The following is a 22,652-nucleotide window of genomic DNA, read 5'->3' as shown; positions in this document are numbered from 1 at the left end:
TATTTTGACTTGGTGCCCTGTAAGCAGCCGAGTGTCTCAGTCAGGCGTTGTATATGCTAGAAAGGCTTTAAGAAGTGGCTATCTGGAAGAATGGCAGGCTTCCGCTGCAGACAGGGATCCTGCAATTCTGAAATATGCTGCTTTATCCAAGGAATATACGTGCCACAGCCTCCTTTTGGAAAGGCAGAATGGAATTTAGATGTTGTACTTTGGTACCTGAAACTCTGGTAAAAAAGATGGGCTGAGGAAATACCGAATGAAATAAAAGCACCCTATCAGTTATGCGTGCAAAAACCTACCGAAACAGACATTCCTGTGGGCTCGATCCTGAAAGCCTTGCTCAGACAAAATAGTCAGGCCCTCTATTATTTAAGTTAAGATGTTGCTTCAGCAAAATATTGTTTCGTCTGGTTTTGTTTAATAATCAAATATGTCAGACAAACGGACATAGTACTACTTTTTCTCTAAATTGCAAACTAACTGATTCCTTTTCTCAGGTCCCAGCGTTTCTGTTTGCTTCAATTCAGCCACGAAAGAAATAACAATAGTCATCCACTGTTTAGATAGGGAAATGATCATAGCTAAATAATGTCTTTCAATTTGTTTCTATACTGGGTCTAATTATTTACTTTAGACCCCCTCCCCCGCAGCTAGACGATTATTAATCGTTTTGTTCCTGGAAAATAGCCTCTTTCACATAACAAAGTTCACATATTACCCCTGATAATGGCTTATGTTGCTTGCTACTTAAAAAGTTAACACACTCTATATTGGCCTGAGATTAACCCACCTCGGCTATATATGCAACTCATGACTTCCTGAAATCTCCAGGAATGTTCTACAAAAGGAAAAGAGTTCCCATGAAAAAATACACCAGGAGTAGCAACTTTGTATTTTTTTTCCAAATAAACGATCGCTTATTTTATTTGTATTACTCTTGAACCGTCTGGATGAAGTGATGTTTTACATGCTTTTAAAAATGCACCTGAAATTGAACAAAAGAACCCAAATTATCTTTTTTTCGTACCATAAGTTTTATTATTTAATCTCTGATGAGATCGGATTATCTGTACCCTTTAGTGGAAGCAACAAACGTCTTAAACTGGTTTTACTTGGTTTTTATCTTTTTTTAAAACAGAAAGTGCATTACATTTTAACTGGTCTTGCAAAGGGCTCTTCTCTTTACAAACCGAATTATTTAAATATAAATTAATAAATGTTAAGAGGCTAATATATCATCATTATTAGCTTTAAAAAGAAAACAATGTACATTCTATAGTATTCTTTATAATACAAAAGAAAACACACTTTAAATTCAATTACAGCATCTAAAGGATTTTTATAGTTTTGACTGAAAGTGGTTGTAACAAGTCCCACCAGCTACTTTAACACGCATTTTATTGGAAACTGGTTAAATTGAAACAAACTATTTAAAATTGCACCTCACCCCTCCCCCTCCCCAAAAAAAGCATTTTAAAACATTAATAAATAGCACCCAGGGCGGATGCAGTTTCAGAAGGGGGGGAGGGGTGTTCCAGCAAAGACTTCCTCATACTTGGCAAAACATCAGTGGGCTGTTTGTTTCAAATCTCCTAATCGATGCCCTTAATGAGGGGCGTCGGTTCAAATTAGGAGGGGGGATCAAGGCCTGCAGGAGAAAGTTCAGAATAAGCAGCCAAGGTGGGAGAAGAGATCACAAACAAATCCCAGCGTTCAAATTCCAACAATTCCAAAAGAACGGATCCTTAAAAAGCCAGACATGGGGGTGGAGGGGCAGGACCGAACCCAACCCTTTCTATTAAAAAAAAAAGTATTTTACATTTTAAATATTCACAGTAAAGTAACTTCTATAGTCAGTGTGACTCACGATTTATTTACAAAGAGCCTTCAACAGGTTGCTTTAGTCCGCCCAGCAGGAGCTGTGTGGGTGGAAGTAGGTCCCACCTTCCCCCTCTCAGCTGCTCTGGAGTCTGCAAGGGAAGAGGGAGCGCTCAGACAGACCCCTGCGACCCTACAATAACAGCGCCAGCAGCCAGGCAGAGGCGCAAGAGAGGGCTGGGTTTGGATGTTTGTTTACTCGCCGTCTTTTCCTGCCTCTTTCCTCCCGGGTCAGCGGATAGAGTCTAGAAAAATAGAAGATATGTACAGCATCTCAGCACACAGCACGAGTCCTCCCGGCCCCTTTAAGAGGAGCTCTCGTTCTCCGACGTGTGCAGGAGCAGGCTGCTGCTGCTCGACTTGTGTTTCTTCAGCAGCTGCGTGATCTTCTCGTCGTCCGAGTTGGGGTCCAGCGGCTTGTTGTAGTCATCGTCCTCCTCCTCGTTCTCCGAGGCCCCCTTCAGCCGCTCGGTCTCCGAGTCCTGCTTCTTCTTAGCCGTGGCCATCTCGGCCGCGTGCTTCTTCCGCCACTTGGTGCGCCGGTTCTGGAACCAAACCTGCAGCCGCCGGAGAGACGGGGGGGAAGGAGGGTTACTAACCCGGGCCAGGGCCGTGCCAGCAGCCACAGCTGTGCCCTGCAGCCCCGGGAGCCGGAGCCCCAGGCAGCCCGCAGAGCCCGCGCCACAGGTCTTGTTATTGCTGCCAGCGCGGCCAAATCATTAGCCAAATCGCACCGCTGCTGCCACCATTCCCCCACCACACAGTCCCACCCTCTGCTTGCTCCTACCCAGATCATGCACCACCAGCGATCCCTAGCTCTGCCATTGTTAACCTCGCCACTTAGCCTTATTACCGCCGCAGCGGTATGATCAGTCGCTATTTAGTATCCACCCCATGCCTATTATTATGACTGTAGTTATTTATATTCACTCTGTAATGATTAGAATGGAATGATCATCAAACATACCATATAATTACTGCTGAGGTAGCGTTAGTGTAGGTGTCTAAGTTATTAATCGTATGATGTTATTGCTACAATAGAGGGATTAAAATCCATACCATAGTTATTAATATTGTCACAGTGTTATTAGTATCCCGGGCATAGTTATGACTATACTATACAATTATTATTATTATTATTATACCATAAGGTATTCATAAGTAAGTATTCGGTTACCACAAACACTTAAATATTCCTATAATTAACCTAAAATTATTATAATTATTGCTATACAACTATCACTACCATTACCATATAATAATTGATATTTGTGCTATGTTTTATTATTACGATTACAACAGATTAATCAATATTCATATCAGAACTATAATTATGAAAATTAAGTTAACAGAATGCAGTTCATACTTATTGTTGCTCGCGTGAAATGATCAGTATTCAGATTGTGGTTATTATCATTGTTATTATTCTAAGTGATTATAATTATTACTATATTGTTGTGATTGTTATCGACACAAAACTATTGTTTTGCTATTGCAACGTTATTATTGGTAGTTAAAGGTTTTTTCAGTGTCCAGCATATTTAAATTGCTTTTTCTTCTGATGGAGGAGCATTTTGTGGCTTTTTTGGGTTCATTTTTATTCTATTTTTATTTTATTTTAGGAGGAGTTTCATAGCGAGTCTTGGAGACTTTTACATGAACCTTTGCATACTAATAGAGGGAGGGAATAATTTTACTCGTCTTAATTTTCTATTACATTCTACAATTGTTGTGATTTTTTTCCTCCTCTCTTCCCTACTAATGTTTTTGCCTGTCCAGTTTGTTTAATCAAAACTCAACTACATTGTATCAAACTTAATGGAACAGCCATTTCCCATGTAAATATATGCGTCTTTATTTAGGTGTTATCTGTCGTCCTAAATTTGTAATTCAAATTGAGAAGCGTGTGGTTCTAATGCTGTATCCAAATGGTCGAAAACAGTTAGAGGTAAGACTAACTGATCACAAAAACTTATTCTGTGCTGTGTCATCAGGTTAAAATAAGTTTTACTTACTATGGCTTTTAAAGATGAAATTATATTTTACAATAAATGAAAAAATAGATTCCAATTTTTTGTTGTTAAATTCCAAAAAGGAACAATTTACAGGCTGTTTGTTTTTTCCCCCTCTCTAAAATCCAAGTCACCAATCCTTTTGTGCAAAATATAATTTTAGTCTTGCAGAACGATTCCTACATGAAATTAAATCATTCGTTTGAAAGGAAAACATACCTAAATTTTTAGTACACTCAATGCCTACTTACTCCTGTTCATACGTGACAACAAACATTTTAGACTGTATGGTTCTCTAATGCCTCCTTTCCTGTTACATATTTTATCTTAGAAAGGATATGGTAAGAGGAGGGGGTTGTTATTTTATTGTAGGGGCTGGAAGAATTTATTCGCAGCCATTTAGACATATTTACAGTGACAAATGAGGGTCTTCAGATAACTCTGGGGGAATGAGAATCCATAAAGAGACCCTTTAACACAAAAACTGTTAATTTTTTTAAAAAGCTGCATAGAGAATTGATCTTTAAATACAGTTTTCTGTACAAAGAACGCACTGTAGCCTGTATTTGCATATTAACTTCTCAAAACCCCACCCCAGTAACATATTTAGAAGTGTTTAAAATAAATAGATTCGGGGAGGGAAGGTATAAACGATCCGATCCACTTTATGCTTGTTAGCTCAATTCCTTTATCGTTCAAGAAAAGGTCTCTAAAGTTTGAACCATTAAGCACCTTGGATCCCAAACACTAGCAAATTGGTGTTTTGTCCTTAGCAAAACACATTTTAAATATCTATCGTCATCACTTAAAGATCTAATGACCAAACATTGCATGTCTACCCGGTCAGAAAATGTATTGCCCAAATATTAATCTTCTAGCACAAACTACACTTATTTGTATATAAGTATCGAGCAATATTACGCCTTACCGCCCCCACAATTATAGAACATTAAACCTAAAATATTGGGATCACTTTACAAGCATGCCTGATTTAAAATTATTTTAAATGGAGACTTTAAAAATTGTACCATATTCTCATAAAGAACATAATTAATTATAAGCTGCAAATAAATGCCAACCGAAGTGCGTTTTTTAATATACTAAAAGGAGCCATTTATACAAAGGATTCAATTAGCAATAATATTTTGCAATGGCTTTATACTGGCAGTAATGGTGTATGTGCCGAGCATACGTATCCATTTCAGATTAACCCGATTTCAAAGGCATGCGCCTGTTTCCTTTTGTTCATTAATATCTTATACCAAGGGCTCCTTTGTATGTGTATTTTTCACACTGCGCCCAGCCTCAGCAATGTGCGGTCTTGAGTCTCTTATCTAATGTTTGACATGATCATCTCACCTTGACTTGACTCTCTGTCATCCCCAGTGAATAGGCTAGCCTAGCTCTCTCTGGTCCTGCTAAATATTTGGTCTGCTCAAAAGTCTTTTCCAGTGCGAAAATCTGCTGGCCAGAAAAAGTGGGTCTTGTGTGTTTTCTCTTTCCGTCTTTATCCAGCAAAATTGAACCTTGATCTGGAAAAGAATGAATGCATAGACAGATATGTTAAGCTGTTTATTTGGAAAACTGCTTAGCTATGCAATTTGCTGTCAAGGGAAAGGGGATATTTCTATACATGGAGGAACGAATCCACTATTTACATGTTGCCAGATTCAAACCGATGTAAATCTTTTGACGCCCATTTCTTTTGAGGGTCTGCATTCTGCGAGGCAAAAATTACTCTCCCACAAAAACAGTAATTGATAAAAGTAGGTAACTATAAAGAGTTCTTCTTGGGGAAAGTTTGTGTGAGAGCCAAACTCAAAAAAGGGGGTCGGGGAAGGAGTAGAAGAGGGTGGGGGAAGGAGTAGTAGAAATCAGGGATGTTTCAGCCTAAATGTTCTGCTAGGAAAAACGAAACGAGAAATCTGCTTTTATAAAAATTTCCCATCATTTGCCCTAAGCAATCATTTGCCTTTTAAAATGCTTTCATACACATACACATACACACCCACGCCAGCCATGAGTGCTTAAATTGCCAGCAAGTAAATAATGCATATAAAGAATGATCATCAGATAACATACGTCTTTCGGGGCCAGACAGTAAGTGTTTGCTATTGCAGGAATTCTATGCCCATTGATCAAAACGGTGTTTAGTAAAATCGACCTTTTAAGGTGTCCCTTTGACTAACCCTAAGCTTAGAACATCACTGTGCTCAGTGTTACAAAAGTCGTCAGTCATTAGAAAACCGTTATGGGAACGTGGAAGTTTCGTCAGCCACGAAATAACGAGAGAGGAGAAAAGAGGAGGCGTAATCGTCCCGAGTTAGTGGAAGTCTCGCTCTGAAAAGAGCGGGGGAAGAAGCGGTTGGCCCTGAAAACTTTTATCCAGGAGAGCTCTGGGACTCTTCAGCTTTTTTTTTGCCCAATCACATCTCCCAACTGACCCTTCTCAATAGTTGCAGAGGAGGTCTGCAGTTAAAGTTGGGAGCCAATGCTAACTGGTATCCGCCCGAGGGAATTGGGGCAGCGTGTAGCAGAAGTAGAAAGCGAGAGATGAAGCTTCAGCAGGAAAAAAAGTCAAGGGAGAGAAAGCAGCACCAAGGACTGGACCAAAAGGCAGCTAATAAGATGCTGGGGGTGAGTAAAACAGCCCCCCCTTGGCCTCTATTCCCCACTGATCTCACTGCTTCCCACACAAAATCACTGGGGGCCCACCCCCGCCACTCCCCCAAATAAAAGTGCGGGGGGGGGGGGGTTAAAGGACGCGCTGAAGTACAGCGAGAGCTAAATAACTTAGTTGCCCTTCCCGCTAATCCGCTCCCAGCCCTCGCCGCCCAGAGCTCCGGCCTGGGGGGAGGGGCGCGGGAGCCCAAGATTGGGAGGGGAGGGGAGGGGTGCCCGGCCGGTGCTGGCGCTGCCCCCGGGGCAGGACCCCCGAGCGGGAGGAGAACACCGGGACAGCGGGGCGGCGGTACTCACGCGGGGCGCAGGCGAGGCGAGCGTCTCTCCAGGGGGGGCTTTGCATCACGCCCGGCCAGAAGATCGGGGTCCTGCCGGGCAGCTCCGCCAGGGGCTTGGGGTAGCGGCCCACGGCCACGGCGGCGGCGCTGGGGCTGAAGTAGAGCCCGGGGGGCGGCGGCGGGGGGCTGAGGCTGCTGAAGCGGGGCAGGCCGGCCAGGAGGCCGGCGGGGGACGAGGAGGAGCCGGAGGGCGAGGAGGAGGCCAGGGCGGCCCCGGCTAGGGGCACGGAGGGCCGGCTCAGGATGTCGTTGATGCCGTGCGGGGTGGCGGCCGAGAGCTGCTGCGGGGGGCTGGCCAGGGCCTGGGGCTTGGGGGAGCCCAGCGGCGGGGACGGGGAGGCCGAGGAGGAGCTGGAGGAGGCGGAGGAGGAGGCCGGCCCGGCGGGCAGGGGGTACGCGGGGTACAGAGGGGTCTTCATCTCGGCCATGCTGTGCAGGGCGGCCAGGGGCGGGCTGCCGAGCAGGAAGGCGCTTTGCCGGGGGCTGCCGTCCATCTGCCCCACCGCCAGCATCGCCGCGCCGCCCGCCGCCGGGGCTGCGTGGAGTGTGCGGGCGTGGCTCCGCGGGGGCTGTCCCGCTCGCGGGGCGCAGGGGAAGGGGGTGCCCTGGCCGAGGTGCGGGGGGCGCAGGGGCAGAGGCGGGGCGGCCGGACCGCAGCGGGGAGAACGTGGAGCCGGAGGCTGCGAGGCAGCAGCGCACGAAACTCTTCCAAGTTGGGCGCCTCTCTCCGGAGCAACGCGCCGGCTGGAGGGGGGGGGGGGGGGGGAGAGTCCCGGGCAGCCCCCGGGCCTGCTCTCAGCCTCGCGCCCAGGCGGGGGCAAGGGGCCGCCCCAGCCCCACGGAGCAGTGCAAAAGCCAAGCCCCCGCGGGCGGAGAACGACGCCCAGGCCCGGATCCCGGCTGGGCGCCCGCCGGTGCGAGGGGGCGCGGTCGGATCTCTCGGGTCTGCAGCCCCCGGTGCGCGCCTCTCACGCGGGGATCCGGGGGGCTGGTGCCTCCCTCGGCACGAACCAGCAAGTCCGAAGGGCTCGTCTCCTCCGCCACTCGGGTGCCTGGAGGCAGGAGAGGCCCCCGCCTGTCTCCTGAGACATCAAGGCTTCAGCATCGCTCCCCGCCCCACCGCCGGGCTAAGCCTGGGGCGTCTAAGGAGACTCTGGGCTCGCGGCGGCGGCTTCTCTCCTCCCTGTCCCAAGCATCACTTGTGGGGCCGGGCCGGCTGCTCCCCGGCTGGATCTTCCTCTAGTTACCCTCCCCCCGCGGCGTGGCTCTCCTGGTGTCCTCCCCGCCCGGCTACAGTCTCCCTCGGCCCCTCTCGGTGCCCGGCGCTGGCGGCTCAGACGAGGCGCTCACGGGCAGCCCAGCATTCTCCTCGCTCTGCCTCCTCTCGCTCAGGGCAAGCCGGGCGCTCGGAGAGGCGTCAGGCAGCAGCCGCGAGCAGAGGAGGGGCCGAGACTGACGCCTCCTCTAGGACCCGGCCCATTATGATGCCTGGAGAACCAGAGCCGAACCCAAACCCCGCCTGAGTGGCTGAGGGGCCGGAGCGGAGGGGCGGGCCGAGCCTGCTCATCTGCATATTGAGCGCGCCCCAGCAGTGAGAGGGCATGGGATGAGGAGAGGAGTGGGAGAAAAAGCTGCGGGGTGCGAGCCCGACTCCGCTGCGTGGGCTCAAAGAGCCGGCAAACAAAACGAGACGAGTCAATGTGCGCTCAGCTCATCGGGGGGCAGGGGAGGATACAAGAAAAGGAGGGAACCCACCAGCAGCCATTTCATTTTGAAAATTTTTCTTTCTTTCTTTCTTTCTTTCTTTCTTTCTTTCTTTCTTTCTTTCTTTCTTTCTTTCTGTGACAGACTGGCGAATAAGTAAAACTGACCCCATGGCAAGCAGCAGGCGGCTCATCGCAGGGTATAGATCCTCCTGAAAGGATTAATTAAGTGCCATATGGGGTCTCCCAGAATCGTGCAAATTAATTTGTTGCTCGTTAAACAAACCTATAGATGCCTGAAGCTGTCTCTGAATGAACTAAGCAAAGCCAGAGTCGCCCCCTCCCCTCATTCAGTCGCTTTCATTCACTGTCACCTTTTCGTTCCCTCTTGCATTTTCACCCTCTCCTGGTTCACCCTCTCCTCTCCTTAATAGCCATCATCAATGTGTTTATCCAACATTAGCGGGATAGGAACCCTGCCTGTGGGTATGCGACAGAAAAGTTTGGCTTCTCTTCACGTTCTACTTTCTTTTCTGATTATTTGTTTATGCTTCAGTAAGTGGAGTAATGCAAGAATGAGATGCTTAAAAAAACCCAGCAACAATGCAATATACAGAGCAAAACCTTGTTTAAATCTGAGCCAAGCAGGCGTGTTTAGGAATAAATGAACGAGTGGAAAAGTCAGATGTGTTGTTGGAGAAGATCTGGTCTTTTTTATTAGGGTTTCTCTTAGCTCTGGTTGCTTTCTGTTGAGTGTTAATATGCATGAGTTATTATTAATAATCATACTTTTATTATTGTAGTTTAACAATTATCGAATGCCCACCGACGTTTTATTTCAAGCGGCCATTCTTAGGGTCTTATCGTCAATTCAATACCAAGCAAATCATCGTGAAAACAAACAAATAAATAAATAGATAAACAAACAAATAAATAAACAAACAAACAAATAGACAAAGAAATTATGAGCCACAAAGAGGGGTCGTTCTGAAGAATCTGTAGAGGTTAGCCCTTGTTATCCCTGTACCTCGTAAATAACGTGTAGTTTTTGCTGGAGAACACTTTCGACTTCAGGAGATATTTTATTAATCATGCTTTGCCAGAACTCCATTGTTGGCCTTTTCTGTTTGTTTCTGTACCTTTGTGTCTTGTTCTGTACTTCAGCTCGGTTCTATTTTTCTCTAGATCTCTTCTCATTCTGTAACACCTGCTCAGTTTTTCAGGTGATCCTGCATTTGGACTCTTGATGAGTAGAAGTCCGAAGATTCCCTCCCCCTTACACTCCAGTTAGGAGAAACAACAGAGCTCCCAAAGACAGATAGCTGTAATAGTTACAATAGCCAGTGTGTCTGGAGTGCGGGGAGGGGTTTCTATAGGGGTTTCTACAGCTGAGCAATATAGTCAAACAAAGGATCTGGTTGTTTCGTACCCGGTGTCTGTCCTCTCTACCGACTGATAGAGAATAAATATTTCAACTTTTCAGTTACCAGGTCGGCGGGGATGGATCTTTCTGAAACTTTCTGGTTCGAAACTCATCAGACAATTCCTGCCTGCCTGTCTGTCTGCCTTCCCGGCAATTTTTCCTTTCCGGACCTCTGCTTCTGTCTGCCCGGAATTCAGATGAGCGCCTTATTTTTAAACATCCTCCTCCCAACTCCAAAAAATAATAATAAACCACTAGAAACTTGTCAGCGCCAGATCCCGGATTGTTCTAATTTCACTGAACAACGTCAATATTTTGTTATCCTCAGTCATTTGGGCCTGACGCAAGGCATCCCCCGTATGAAAACTTTGCCTCTGAACAGAGACCCATACAGAGACGAACAATCATACCTGACCTTCCTAAACTGTTTGAAAACAAAATGCAGTTCCCGTAGTTAATATTTCAGGGATCTTGGAGGGGGAGGAGGAAGATTGTTCCACGGAGTGAGAATCTATTCCCCTTCTGTTTCTGAATATCCATTATTGTTCGGAATTAATCATTTTTTATTGGCAAACTAGAGGAAAAAAAGAGAAATCAAATAATTCTGTATCCTCAGGAAGATGTGTCCTTTCATTGTCCGCGTTGGTGTATCAATGAAACTCCCATCTTTACCCAGTTTCATTCAGTTACACTAACCTGAAGTCTGAAAAGATCAGATTTAAGCCGTTGGTTTTGTCTCTATATCACTAGAAGGGGATAAAACACTTTTCAGACATTAGAAAGTGTCTTTCAGAGTCCGTAAGAGTAGCCAATAAGGACATCTAACAATAGTAAACATTATAGAAACAAATCAATTTCGTTCAAGCATGTATTCAGATTATGTATAAATGTCTCCATACGCACACCTCATTTACCATCTAAAAGTACAAATAAAAAGCATAAGGCGTTCAGAATGACACGGGTGGTCTGATTCAACAATTTTAAAGGGCACTTATATTTTAAAGTAACTGATTTGCATGTTAATTGAAAAAGTAATTAAAGCAGTTCTGGAATTTCACAGACTGTTTAAGTGACCGAAAGAATAAAAGATCTGGTTACTTGTAAATCTTACTTTGAACCTAGAGGAGCTGGATTTGCGAACTATTTTTGTGTTTTAGAAATCCTACCTGGGGACATTTTTCTACCTCCTCACCTCTTCATCCAATGCTTTTGTGTCCGTGAATGAAGGCTGACAAAGATAGAGAAGTCGGGACTACAGGGAAAGAAACACCCCCAATTGTGAATTACCCCTGAGCTTCCCTATTGGGAAAATGAACTGCATCTGATGTTTATACCGTGACAGACAGCATTTCTTCAGAGCAGTTACACGCATAAACTTTTTGCTATACCCTGAGTTCAAGAACTAGAGTTGCAGATACACATTTCTATTTTGGTATGAAAACAGTACATTTTATTAAGGCTCCTAGGCATGAAATCCAGGCACAGAGCAAGAAGGTCTTCTAGTGACTACCAGTGACACACCGCACTGTCTCCTGCCCATGGTGGTTGCTTGCTGTTTGTAAACAGTGTCAAGGACCTGAACAGGGGTACGTGGAAGGAGCCGTTGCGATGAGAAATACTGTCACACCCTCACACACAGGCAAGCCTATGTAAACCAAGAGCCTGCAAAGACGCTGCAGCCGGAACGGCTTCGTGACAGCCAGATACAACTTGGCGATTTTATTTACCTTGTGGATCCCAGCAATCTGGGCGGGAGGCTGAGCAAAAGCAGGTCACCTAGGCTATGTCTAGACTGCAGGCTTCTTTCGAAAGAGGCTCTTTCGAAAGCATCTTTCGAAAGAGCCTCTTTCGAAAGAGAGCGTCTAGACTGCAGGCGGATCTTTCGAAAGAGAAATCCGCTTTTTCGAAAGAGAGCACCCAGCAAGTCTGGATGCTCTCTTTCGAAGACGGCCTCTTTACATTGAAGAACGCCTTCTTTCGAAAGAGGAACTTTCGAAAGAAGGCGTTCTTCCTCGTAAATTGAGGTTTACCGCCATCGAAAGAAAAGCCGCGTTTTCGAAATAATTTCGAAAGAACGCGGCTTGAGTCTGGATGCAGGGGAAGTTTTTTCGGGAAAAGGCTACTTTTCCCGAAAAAACCCCTAAGTCTGGACACGGCCCTATTGAATGACTGCAACACCAAAGTCGGCAGGAACATTCATAAAGGAGTCACAAATATCTTCTAACCATCGTTCTGAAATGTCTGGCAACCATACATTATTAAGCTGACTTCAGCACAGCCTGTGGCATTGCCTTAGAGAAGGGGGGAGGAGGGGACATCGTGGAACAAAAAAAGTGAGGCGTTTGACCCAAGTGGGAGCTCAAGAAGCTGTGGAAACCAGCCTTGTAAAGTCAAATCAAGCAAATTACCTGAGGAGAAGCTCTGTGTAACTCCAAGGCTTGTCTCTCTCCCCAACAGTACCTGCTCCCATAAAAGGCATTTCCTCCCCCACCTCTGTTAAAGAAACTTTGTTTTAATGGTCAGATCATTCCCTTGAAGTTGTCCCCTTGCGCAGGCATTCCCTAATACAGTAATACACCCTTGCTCACAAGAGTCTGCAATGAAGCACTTCAGGAACTACGTTTGGAAAACAGAATCCCTGGTGGAATGAAGCTGGTCCTTAGAAAGGGATGGGTTTTAGTTCAGTCTCATAGTCCAGCTTCTGTACCTCTGACCTGAAAGGCAAGTAAAAAATTGTAATTGTAAATTGAGATCAATTATGTATTTGTATTATGTAAATGTTTTATTGCCCCCTTGCTTTGGCAGAGGGGAGAGAGAGGAAGGCTTACTAATCTGAGGAACCCAACTAAATATAGTTGTTGCCATGGTGGAATTTTAGTAGTCAAGGTACATTCTATTAACATCCAAATATTGTATTGTTTGAGGAGGACAGCTGGCTTAGGACTGAGCACACAGTTATATTTCTGACAAGCCTCTGTACTAGAAATCAGAATTCTCTGAAGCCTGAACTGCTGAGTCCCCCTCGTGGAGAAGCAAAGGAAAACAATTAGGAAGCAACAACAGTGTTGAATGCCTTTTACAGGTTCAAAATGTTTACAAACATTAATTAATGAAATTCTCACACTATTTCTGCGCAGTAGACCGGTAAATGCTATCATCCTAGTTGCAGAGGTTGAAATGGAGACAGACAGGTTTAACTTTGTCAACAATTGCAATACGGTCTGCTAACTTTGTGTGCCAAACGTCAGGTGGCCATGGTCTGATTTTCAGAAGTGCCACTGCTGAGCATCCACAGTCTCTTTATCTAGGATCAGAGTTGTGCTCTGAGGAGTAGCCCAAAAGTGCCTCAAAGTGGGCATGCAGAAACTGAGACAATTTCCTGAACACCTTTGATGTCATTTATTTGTCCAAGGTCACAGAATACTTGATTGTTAAAGCTAAGACTAAAATACAGGAGTTCCAGGGTCCCAGGACTGTATTAAATTTTTCTAGATCACCTTCCAGTGTGAAACTTACTAGCTTTCCTGCTTACAAAATAAACGTGTTATTTCTGTAGTTCTAAAAGGTTTGTATTTCATGTCATTTTTCTTACCTTCCCTCTAAAGGATTAGTTTGTCAAGCAGCATTTTTCCAAATGTTATTAAATGTTCATGGTCTAATCCGGGAAACCAGATATGTATGTTTTCCTTCTGTGCTTTGCCATCACCATATGGTCTTCCTTGCTAGCAAGTAGTCGGTTGCTTTTTAAAAGTGATAGATATCTTTTTGTAGTAGCAGAACTGTAAAGCCTGTGAATCATTTGCTGCCTGCCCTAGATACAGAAGAGAGCCACACAAGAGGAACCAAGCCAGGAAATCCTAATGTTCTTCTGGGTGCTAATTCCAACTCTTAATCAAGATCTGATTACCAAAAAGGAAGACAGAATATAAAAATGCTATAAAGGTATAAAATGTTTCACTCTTGTCCATAATTCATTCTGTAAATGTGTCCATTATGATAGTCACTATAGCAAGAAAATTGTGATGTTGTTGCAAGATTCTCTACAGAAGAACTCCTGCCAATTATGATGAATAATCTAGATCTGTATGCTAATTCTATAATGCCCTATAATATCATGGTACTCTAATACTTTCTCTGCTTCCTCAAAAACAGGGAACACTGAAGAACACTAAAAGGTAATTAAAAATAGTTAATAGGTTAATCACACTTGGTCTTATATTTATCTAATACAGAATACTGATTCTTTAGTGATGTAGCTCTAAAGCATTATCATGAGCCAAGAAAATGAATCAGACATTTAATGGAGATGTGGAAACGGAAATTTTCTTGTAAGATTACAAAATTGTAAGCCAATAATACACTAAAATATAATAAAGTTATCATTAACATTCCATGCATGAACTGATATCCTCGGTGTCCTTTTTCAGTATGTAGATGAACTTGATAGAACATTCTTATGTGGGCTGAAAATTCATCAGAATAAAGAAACAAAGGACCATTCTTACCCGTATGCTCTGTCTGCTTTATGCCACTTTTGCCCAGAGAATATGCCCCCATGTTTTGATAATGGCTAACCTGAGCAACACCTCCTTGTTGGTAAATTCACTCACAAATCAATGCAACTGTCATTTGGAATCAAATCCCACTCATTACAGCCTGTGGACCCTGAGCTAGTTTAGTCAAAGCTACACCCCCACTTGACTTGGCTCCCTTGACTGCAAAACCCAAACTTTGCAACAGTTTTCTCTTCAGCATCACTATGCTCCAGATTCCTACTCCAGCAACACCTGCAAAGGGATTACTCAATCTCAGGGCGGCTATGTCTAAACTATGTGGACTACGCCACATCCAGGGAATGCACCTGCTCTTCTGCTTTTTTTTGAGGAAGAGCAGAAGTGCTCTTTTGGAAGCTCTGTCCTCCTCCTCCCATGAGGAAGAAGGGCTCTTGTGAAAGAGGGTTTTCCCCCAAAATTTGGCCTGTGTAGATGGGCCAAATTTCAGAAAAGCCTCTTCCGAAAAAACTATCAGAAAAAGATATGCAAATTGCAGAGTACAATTTGCGTACCTTTTTCCGTTAAAGACCCGTAGCTTAGACATCGGAGGTGGCTGAATATGTATTTTGTCCCAAACTGGAATACACTTGCTGGTGCAGGAAGATAGGTGACTTTTTTTGTATGAAAGAAGGGGCAATTTACCAGTGACGTGCCCCAGCCTAGATATTCAAAAGTGTCCATGATTTTGTTTGTCCATCTTAAGAGATCCACAGTCTGATTCAAGAGATGCTAAGCCCTCACTACATACAAATTTTCAGCTCTGGCCCCAGGCTTACTCATTTTATCCAGTAAAACACAACAACTGTTTTTTCAATTTTTAAAAGTACAACTTGGCTTTAAAAAAAAATCTAAGACACTTATCTTGATTGTAATTTAGAATGCCAGTAATCAGTGGTTGGGTGAACCCAGCAATTTTGAAATCACCAAATGTCTAAATAATGTGCCTTTGGTATTGGGAAAATACAGAGTTCGGTTAGCCTGCAGAGGACTATGAATAAGCAAATAATTGGAAAAATAGAGAAGGGGAGTAAAGTTGATTTCTTACTTCACAGGGTGAAACCTAGCTAGTGGCATTTAGCCATTAGCTTAAACAGAGTAGTGCAGAGCCATGTCACTCGTTGTAGCCCTGTGTGTCCCTCTGCCCCGGCACATATAAGCAAGGACAGCAGACAACCTGACCCTGCAAGTCAAGTATTATTGCTCTTGGTGATATTCCCTTCCTTCATATGTCTCATGGGAATGAAATACTGCTGACACTTGCAACTAGAGGTTTACTGGAGATGTCGACCTGAGTATGCAATTATCATTTTTATGTTACTTATTTATTCTGAAAATGCATAAGTGAATTCAAATGATAACAACTGTACATTTCCAATCAGTGTGAGCTAGATTCTGCAGCCATTCATTTCCATGGGAATTTGATGCCTAGCAGTCTCAAGATTAGGCCTATTTTAAAAAATCTCTTATGTTATGTAAAGATAAAAAAGAATGTTTCATTTTATATGTCCAATAATTGTGAATAAATATCTAAATTATTCTAGATTGGGCCTTTTTTTAAGGTTGCCTGATGCTTCCCATTATAATAAGATCCTGTTTTCAGGTGTTTCACTTTGCCAAACTTTAAAGCTGAAATTTTCTATGCTGGGTGTCTTGTTTCAACCAAAATGGTTCAGTTATTTCTGAAAACATGACTAGGGAAAATGTGTTGTTTCACAGTGTTAAAAAAGCAATAATCTATCAGCCTTTTCTTTAAGATGCACTCCTGCCTGCAGGCTCTGGAGCAGGGACTTAAGATTTGACAGGCATATGGTCTTTGTATCAGGAGCCTTTTTTCGTTCCTAAATCTGCTCCAAATTGGCCAAGTTATCGGATTTTGCAAAATCTCAGTTGACTCAGTCAAGACTTCTTAGAGTTCAGAATCTACAGTCTCTAAAGTGTGTTTACCGTAAGCATGGGTCAGCCTTACACAACTCTCATGGGTATCAGACTGTGTAAGTTCCATCCCATTAGCATGAGTTAGCATGTATAAGGCTTAAGATGACAGCACAAAAACCAATTGTATGGAAAGTCTGCGAGGGTGGGAGGAGGTTGGGCACCAGAACAGACAGCACAGAGCTGTTCTTTTACTAAGGGAGGGGATGGTCCCAGGTCTCAGGCTCCCACCCGAGTTCAAATATATGCACTGCACTTGAATCAACTGTCACAGGCCAGCCACAGGTGTTGAACTGTGTCTCAGTTCTCCATCTGTAAAATGGAAATACTGTGCTGCTCATGAAGATACAGCAATGTTTGTGAAGCACTCAGATACAGTTATGATGAGCGTCATAGACAGTGGTAGATTAGCCACTGGGCTAAAGGGGCCTGTGGCTGGGGCCTCTGGAGAAATGGACGCCCTCGTGTCCTGACCCCACTCCTAAGCAGGAGCACTGGGGGCATGGGGCATCCTGACTTTCTTTCCCTGTCAGGAGGGCCAGGAGAGGTGGGGAGAGCCTGGGCCCTGGCAGAAACACCAGCAGGGGAAGCCCAGACTCTGGCTGCAGCCTCAGACTGGAGGAGCTCTTGCTTCCCGACACGGCTTCCCAGCTGGGGGAAGCTCTCACTCCCCACTGAGGTCCTGCGGCCAAGGCAGGGGGGCAGAGCTTCTTTGGTCTTGAGGCCATGGGGAGGGGGAGAGCAAACGGATTGTGGGACTGCAGTGGGGAGCAGAATGGGGTGGGGCCATGAGCAGGATTGCAGGCAAAGAAGGTGACGAGAGTCCCCCCACAAGCTCCCGTTGGCTTCCCTTACTCCTCGTAAAGGAGGAGTATTGGACACCGATGGGAGCTGCCCTCAGCGTTTGATTTACAGGTCTGTATTAGACCCACTGAATCGAACATCAAAAGACCAACTTCCAGAGCATCACTCTTCCAGTAAGTATTAGCTGTGCCCTAAGTGAGCATCATCCATCCTGAGCACTGAAGTAGGCAGGAGTCCTGTAGAAAAATCAGTATGTGATAATGTAATTAAAGACTCTGATCATTTAATTATAGACTGTATAATAATGTATATGTACTAGGGAATGCACAAGGGAACTGACTTAAGGTTGCACAGGAAAGCTTAGTGCTGGCATGCTTTAATTTTCAAATACTTTATTTTGCAACTTATTTTATTGTAATGTAATATCTATTATACATCTGAGAGAATTTGTCTGTGTGTCTGTCTGTCCATCCGTCTGTTTGTCTGTCTCAGGGATGGGCAAATACTGGCCTCCAGGTTGGATCCGGTCCACCAGGGTTAGTCCTCAGTTGGCCCTCACACCTATGTTTACCTGCACCTCTGTAGGCATCAGGCAATTTCAGCTCTCCTTCGCTGCTGGCTGCCACATTTTTTATGGCATACCCTTGGTCTATTTGTGTATGTCCATTTGTTCAAGAACTCCTCCTAAATCAGGCATGTCAAACTCAAAGCCTACTGACGGCCGCACAAACGAAAACTGATAGCTTTCAGGGCCACCAAAGAAAATGTACTTTATCAGAAAGCTGTAATTATTTATTATTATACATTATGTTTTAGGTATATTTTATAATATTTTTCAGGTCTTGTTTTAATATACTACAATAATTTGATGTGTAACATTGTTATCTGCTCATATAAACTAATTTTTAATTTAAATGTAAATTAAGGTACTTTTTAATTTTTTATATGATACATAACTTGTTTTGTTGAAATAAAAACAAGTATAGACTGTGGTTAATCAAATGGAACATGCTTCTGTGAAAATTTCAGATACTTTGTAAGTTTGAGACTTTGCACGAACATATAACTATTAGTGAAATTGCAAAAAATTGACATATTTATTGATATAAAATTAATATACATTTTGTGATTTTATTTGGGAATAAATACATTAAAACAAAATATTAACAAAATAACCCCTTCCTCTCCCCCAGAGCCAGGCACCCCCAACCTAATGCTTCCTCCCTCCCCCAGAGCCAGGCATCCCAACCTAATGCTTCCATATCCTCCAGAGCCAGGCACCCCCAACCTATACCTCTCTCCTCCCCCAGAACCAGGCACCCCAACCTTATCATAGAATCATAGAGCTGGAAGAGACCTCACGAAGTCATTAAGTCCAATCCCAAATAAATCAACCCAGCCAGGGCTTTGTCAAGCTGGGACTTAAAAACCTCTAGGGATGGAGATTCCACCACCTCCCTAGGGAACCCATTTCAGTGCTTCACCCCCCCCCCCCCCCACTAGTGAAATAGTTTTTCCTAATATCCAACCTAGACCTCCCCCACTGTAACTTGAGACCATTGCTCCTTGTTCTGCCATCCGTCACTACTGAGAGCAGCCTCTCTCCATCCTCTTTGGAACCCCCCTTCAGGAAGTTGAAGGCTGCTATCAAATCCCCCCTCACTCTTCTCTTCCAGCCTCCCTCACATCCAGGCACCCCCAACCTAATGCCTCTCCCTCCCCCATAGCCAGGTACTCCCAGCCCTCCCTAACCTAATACCTGGGTCCGAGAGTCGCCGTTGCCACTGCTGCCACTGCCACACATTTCTTCCTCAGGCATGCTGGGGCAGTGTGAGCACAGCAGCCGACTGTGAGCACATGCTGGGTACTGTGCGCAGAGCTGTCCCAGCCATGAGCAGTCGCTGCAGTGCCGAGCGGCCCGTCCGGCTGTGATCTGCACTCGGCCAAGTGCTCTGAGCGGCCAGTGGCGGGCTGCCAAGCGCCAGTTTGACATGCATGTCCCAAATGGTGAGAACTAGGAACACCCAACTTGGTATACAGCTTCCTCTTATCATAACTTAAAGCCAGGTAAGGGTTTGTTGCACCAGGAAAATGAGATGTGCCTGGAATGGGATTGCTTGTCACACAACCATACACAAAAGAGACAGAATTACTAGGCTAGTCAAAGGGGCTGGCTGGGGATGTGCCCCCCCCCATCTGGGACTGCCCCAACCCCAATCCTTCCCCTCACAGGCACTGTTTATGGAGGGTGGGGGCTGAAGCCCCCCAATTTGTACACAGCAGCAAAGGGAAAGTACAGTTTGCTGCTTTCCTCTCTCTGGCTGGGGAGTACAGAGGACAGACAAACCTGGACCTGCCTCAGCTATGCCTGCTGGAGCTGCAGTGGTCAAGGACAGACACTTCTCACCTGGCCCCAAGCTGCTGTAGCAAGAGAGGTCTGGGGTAGTCTCTCTCCCTGGGGCAGCCTGACCCTCTCATCCCCAGCCCCACACCAAAGTGACAATTTAAATGACACATGTCCATTTTAATTTTATTTTTCAAGAAACCAAAAACCAATTGAGTTAAGGACTCGAGCAATGCCAGGTAAATCTTCTAGTTGGATATAAATTACAAAACCAAATACATAGCTCTCTCCTCCCCCACCATTGTTTTTACTCTTTTTTACAAGCCAGTTGATGTCTAAATAATGCAGGATGTCTAAATAATGAGCAGATTTAAAAAAAGCAAAAGTAAAATAATAAATAAGGAAATGTTATATAAGCACAGAGAAAATAACACTCCAAATAGAACAAATAACATTTTTGTAAAGAGTGTTTTTGCTTCATTTTTTAAACAGTGAAAAACAATTGAACTATCTTAATCTGCAGATACCTGCTTTATATTAGCGGGGTATCCGCATCTGCAGCTCTGGATGTAGATATTTGTGGCTCATTTTTGGATGTGGTTGTGGATACAAATTTTGTATCCGTGCATGGCTCTGTTAACCGGTATGGACAGAGAGCTATTCTTTACATTTTGGTTGGGATTTTCAAAACAATCTAATTAACATTAATGGAAGATGAGTTTACATTGCTTTGAAAATCCCAGACCTTGAGTGTTGCTTGTGCACACTATCATCCTTTATTTAAAAAAAACTTTCTAAGTTTAGATTTTTGTTAATTTTTAAAATTATTTATGGGATCCAAATATCCCTGTGGCTTCCAAAGGAGGAATCCAGACCTACTTCCAGAAATGGATTTTTAAAGAGCTCTTCTGAAGCATATGGATGACAAATTATTATTTCAAATCTATAATTTTATACACAAAATTTAAACTTCAGATAATTACTAAATTCCATTTTCTTTAAGCACTGATCCTGTTCACACCCTCCTGAGGGAAAACCAGAAGTAAAGGACTAAAAGGGAAGAAATTACAGAGGTTCTCCTTGCAGAGTTTCTCTCTAGTTAGTTTGTCAGGGGAATGTAGTTTGTCTCTTTGGGTATGTCTACACTACAAAGTTAATTCGAACTAACAGCCGTTAGTTCGAATTAACTTTAATAGCGGCTATACATGCAAACCGCTAGTTCGAATTTAATTTGAACTGGCGGAGCGCTTAATTCGAACTAGGTAAACCTCATTCTACGAGGAGTAACACCTAGTTCGAATTAAGTAGTTCGAATTAAGGGCTGTGTAGCCACTTAATTCGAACTAGTTGGAGGCTAGCCCTCCCCAGCTTGCCCTGGTGGCCACTCTGGGCCAAACCAGGGAAACTCTTCTGCCCCCCTCCCAGCCCCGGAGCCCTTAAAGGGGCACGGTCTGGCTACGGTGCCCATGCCAGTTGCAAGCCTGCCAGCACCCAGCCAGCAGACCCTGCACCTGGCACGGCATGAGCAAGCTACCCGCTGCCACCCAGCCCTCCGCCTCTTCCCAGGACCAGGCTGGCAGCTCCCAGGAGCCTGCCTGGGGCTGCAAGAGGTGGGCGCCTGCCTGGTCTAGTGCGGACATCGTGGACCTCATCGAGGTTTGGGAGGAGGCTTCCAACGTCCATGACCTCCGCACTAGGCACAGGAATGTGGCCATCAAGGCCATGATAGCTGCCAGCCTGGCCACCAAAGGCCACATGCGAACCCAGGAGCAGATTTGCATGAAAATCAAGTTGGTCCAGTGAGACCCCCGACCCTGAGCTTAGAACATAAGAACATAAGAATGGCCGTACTGGGTCAGACCAAAGGTCCATCTAGCCCAATAGCCTGTCTGCCGACAGCAACCAGCACCAGGTACCCCAGAGGGGATGGACCAAAGACAAGGACCACACGATTTGTCTTGTGCCATCCATCTCCAGCCTTCCACAAACAGAGGCCAGGGACACTGTTCCTACCCCCTGGCTAATAGCACTCCATGGACCCAACCTCCATGAATTTATCTAACTTCTCTTTAAACTCTGTTATAGTTCTAGCCTTCACAGCCTCCTGTGGCAAGGAGTTCCACAGGTTGACTATGTGCTGTATGAAGAAGAACTTTTGCTTATTAGTTTTAAACCTGCTGCCCATTAATTTCATTTGGTGTCCTCTAGTCCTTCTATTATGGGAACTAATGAAGAACTTTTCTTTATTCACCCTCTCCACACCACTCATGATTTTATAGACCTCTATAATATCCCCCCTCAGTCTCCTCTCTTCTAAGCTGAAAAGTCCCAGTCTCTTTAGCCTCTCTTCATATGGGATCTGTTCCAAACCCCTAATCATTGTAGTTGCCCTTTTCTGAACCCTTTCCAAGGCCAAAATATCTTTTTTGAGGTGAGGAGACCACATCTGTACACAGTACTGAAGATATGGCGTACCATAGTTTTATACTTCCCCTCCTCCTTCTTCTCCTGGCTTCCCTCTTCCAGCTCCCTCCTCCCAGGTTTCCCCCTCCCCTCTTCCACCCTCTTTCTTCCCTTCTCCCACCTCCTTTTCCCAGTCTCCCCCGAGGTTAATACTCCTCCCAGTTTTGTTCAAAAAAGAGAGTTTCTTTATTTTTTACATCAGGAAGGGGGGCTACGGAGGGGTAAGTGGAAGGAGGTGAGGGAGGAATGGGGCACGAGCCCCCAGTGGGGAGGACTAGGGTGGCTGTGTGGGCTCCTCGGGGTGGAAGCTCTCCTTCAGGGCCTCCTGGATCCTGACAGCCCCCCCGATTGACCCGCTGGATGGCAGCCTGTGGCAAGTGCATCCGGGCTGATGGCCGAGTGCTGTGATGTGCCGAGTGTGGGCACTCAGGGCACTCCAAGTCAGGACTGCTTTGCTGTCCCTCATCAAGGTAGACAAGCAAGCAGGGAACCCTGAGAACTGTCTGTCCGGGGTGAGGGT

General features: G+C 44.9%; 1 protein-coding gene across 1 annotated transcript; it reads right to left on the bottom strand.

Annotated features, from left to right (window-relative positions):
* Positions 1–921: 921 nt before the first annotated feature.
* On the bottom strand, positions 922–8,380 carry NKX6-1 (NK6 homeobox 1). Its single transcript, XM_075929519.2, has 3 exons — positions 6,870–8,380; positions 5,250–5,422; positions 922–2,435 (listed from the first exon to the last, which is right to left on the bottom strand). Exons 1-3 carry the CDS (start codon positions 7,420–7,422, stop codon positions 2,184–2,186), a joined length of 978 nt encoding a protein of 325 aa, XP_075785634.1. The 5' UTR covers positions 7,423–8,380; the 3' UTR covers positions 922–2,183.
* Positions 8,381–22,652: the final 14,272 nt, after the last annotated feature.

The sequence above is a fragment of the Pelodiscus sinensis genome, chromosome 4 (assembly GCF_052426305.1).
Source record: "Pelodiscus sinensis isolate ZL-2025 chromosome 4, ASM5242630v1, whole genome shotgun sequence".
In the NCBI taxonomy this organism is placed as follows: domain Eukaryota; kingdom Metazoa; phylum Chordata; order Testudines; family Trionychidae; genus Pelodiscus; species Pelodiscus sinensis.
The sequence above is the reverse complement of the archived record's forward strand: the minus strand, read 5'-3'. Positions and strand labels throughout refer to the sequence as shown.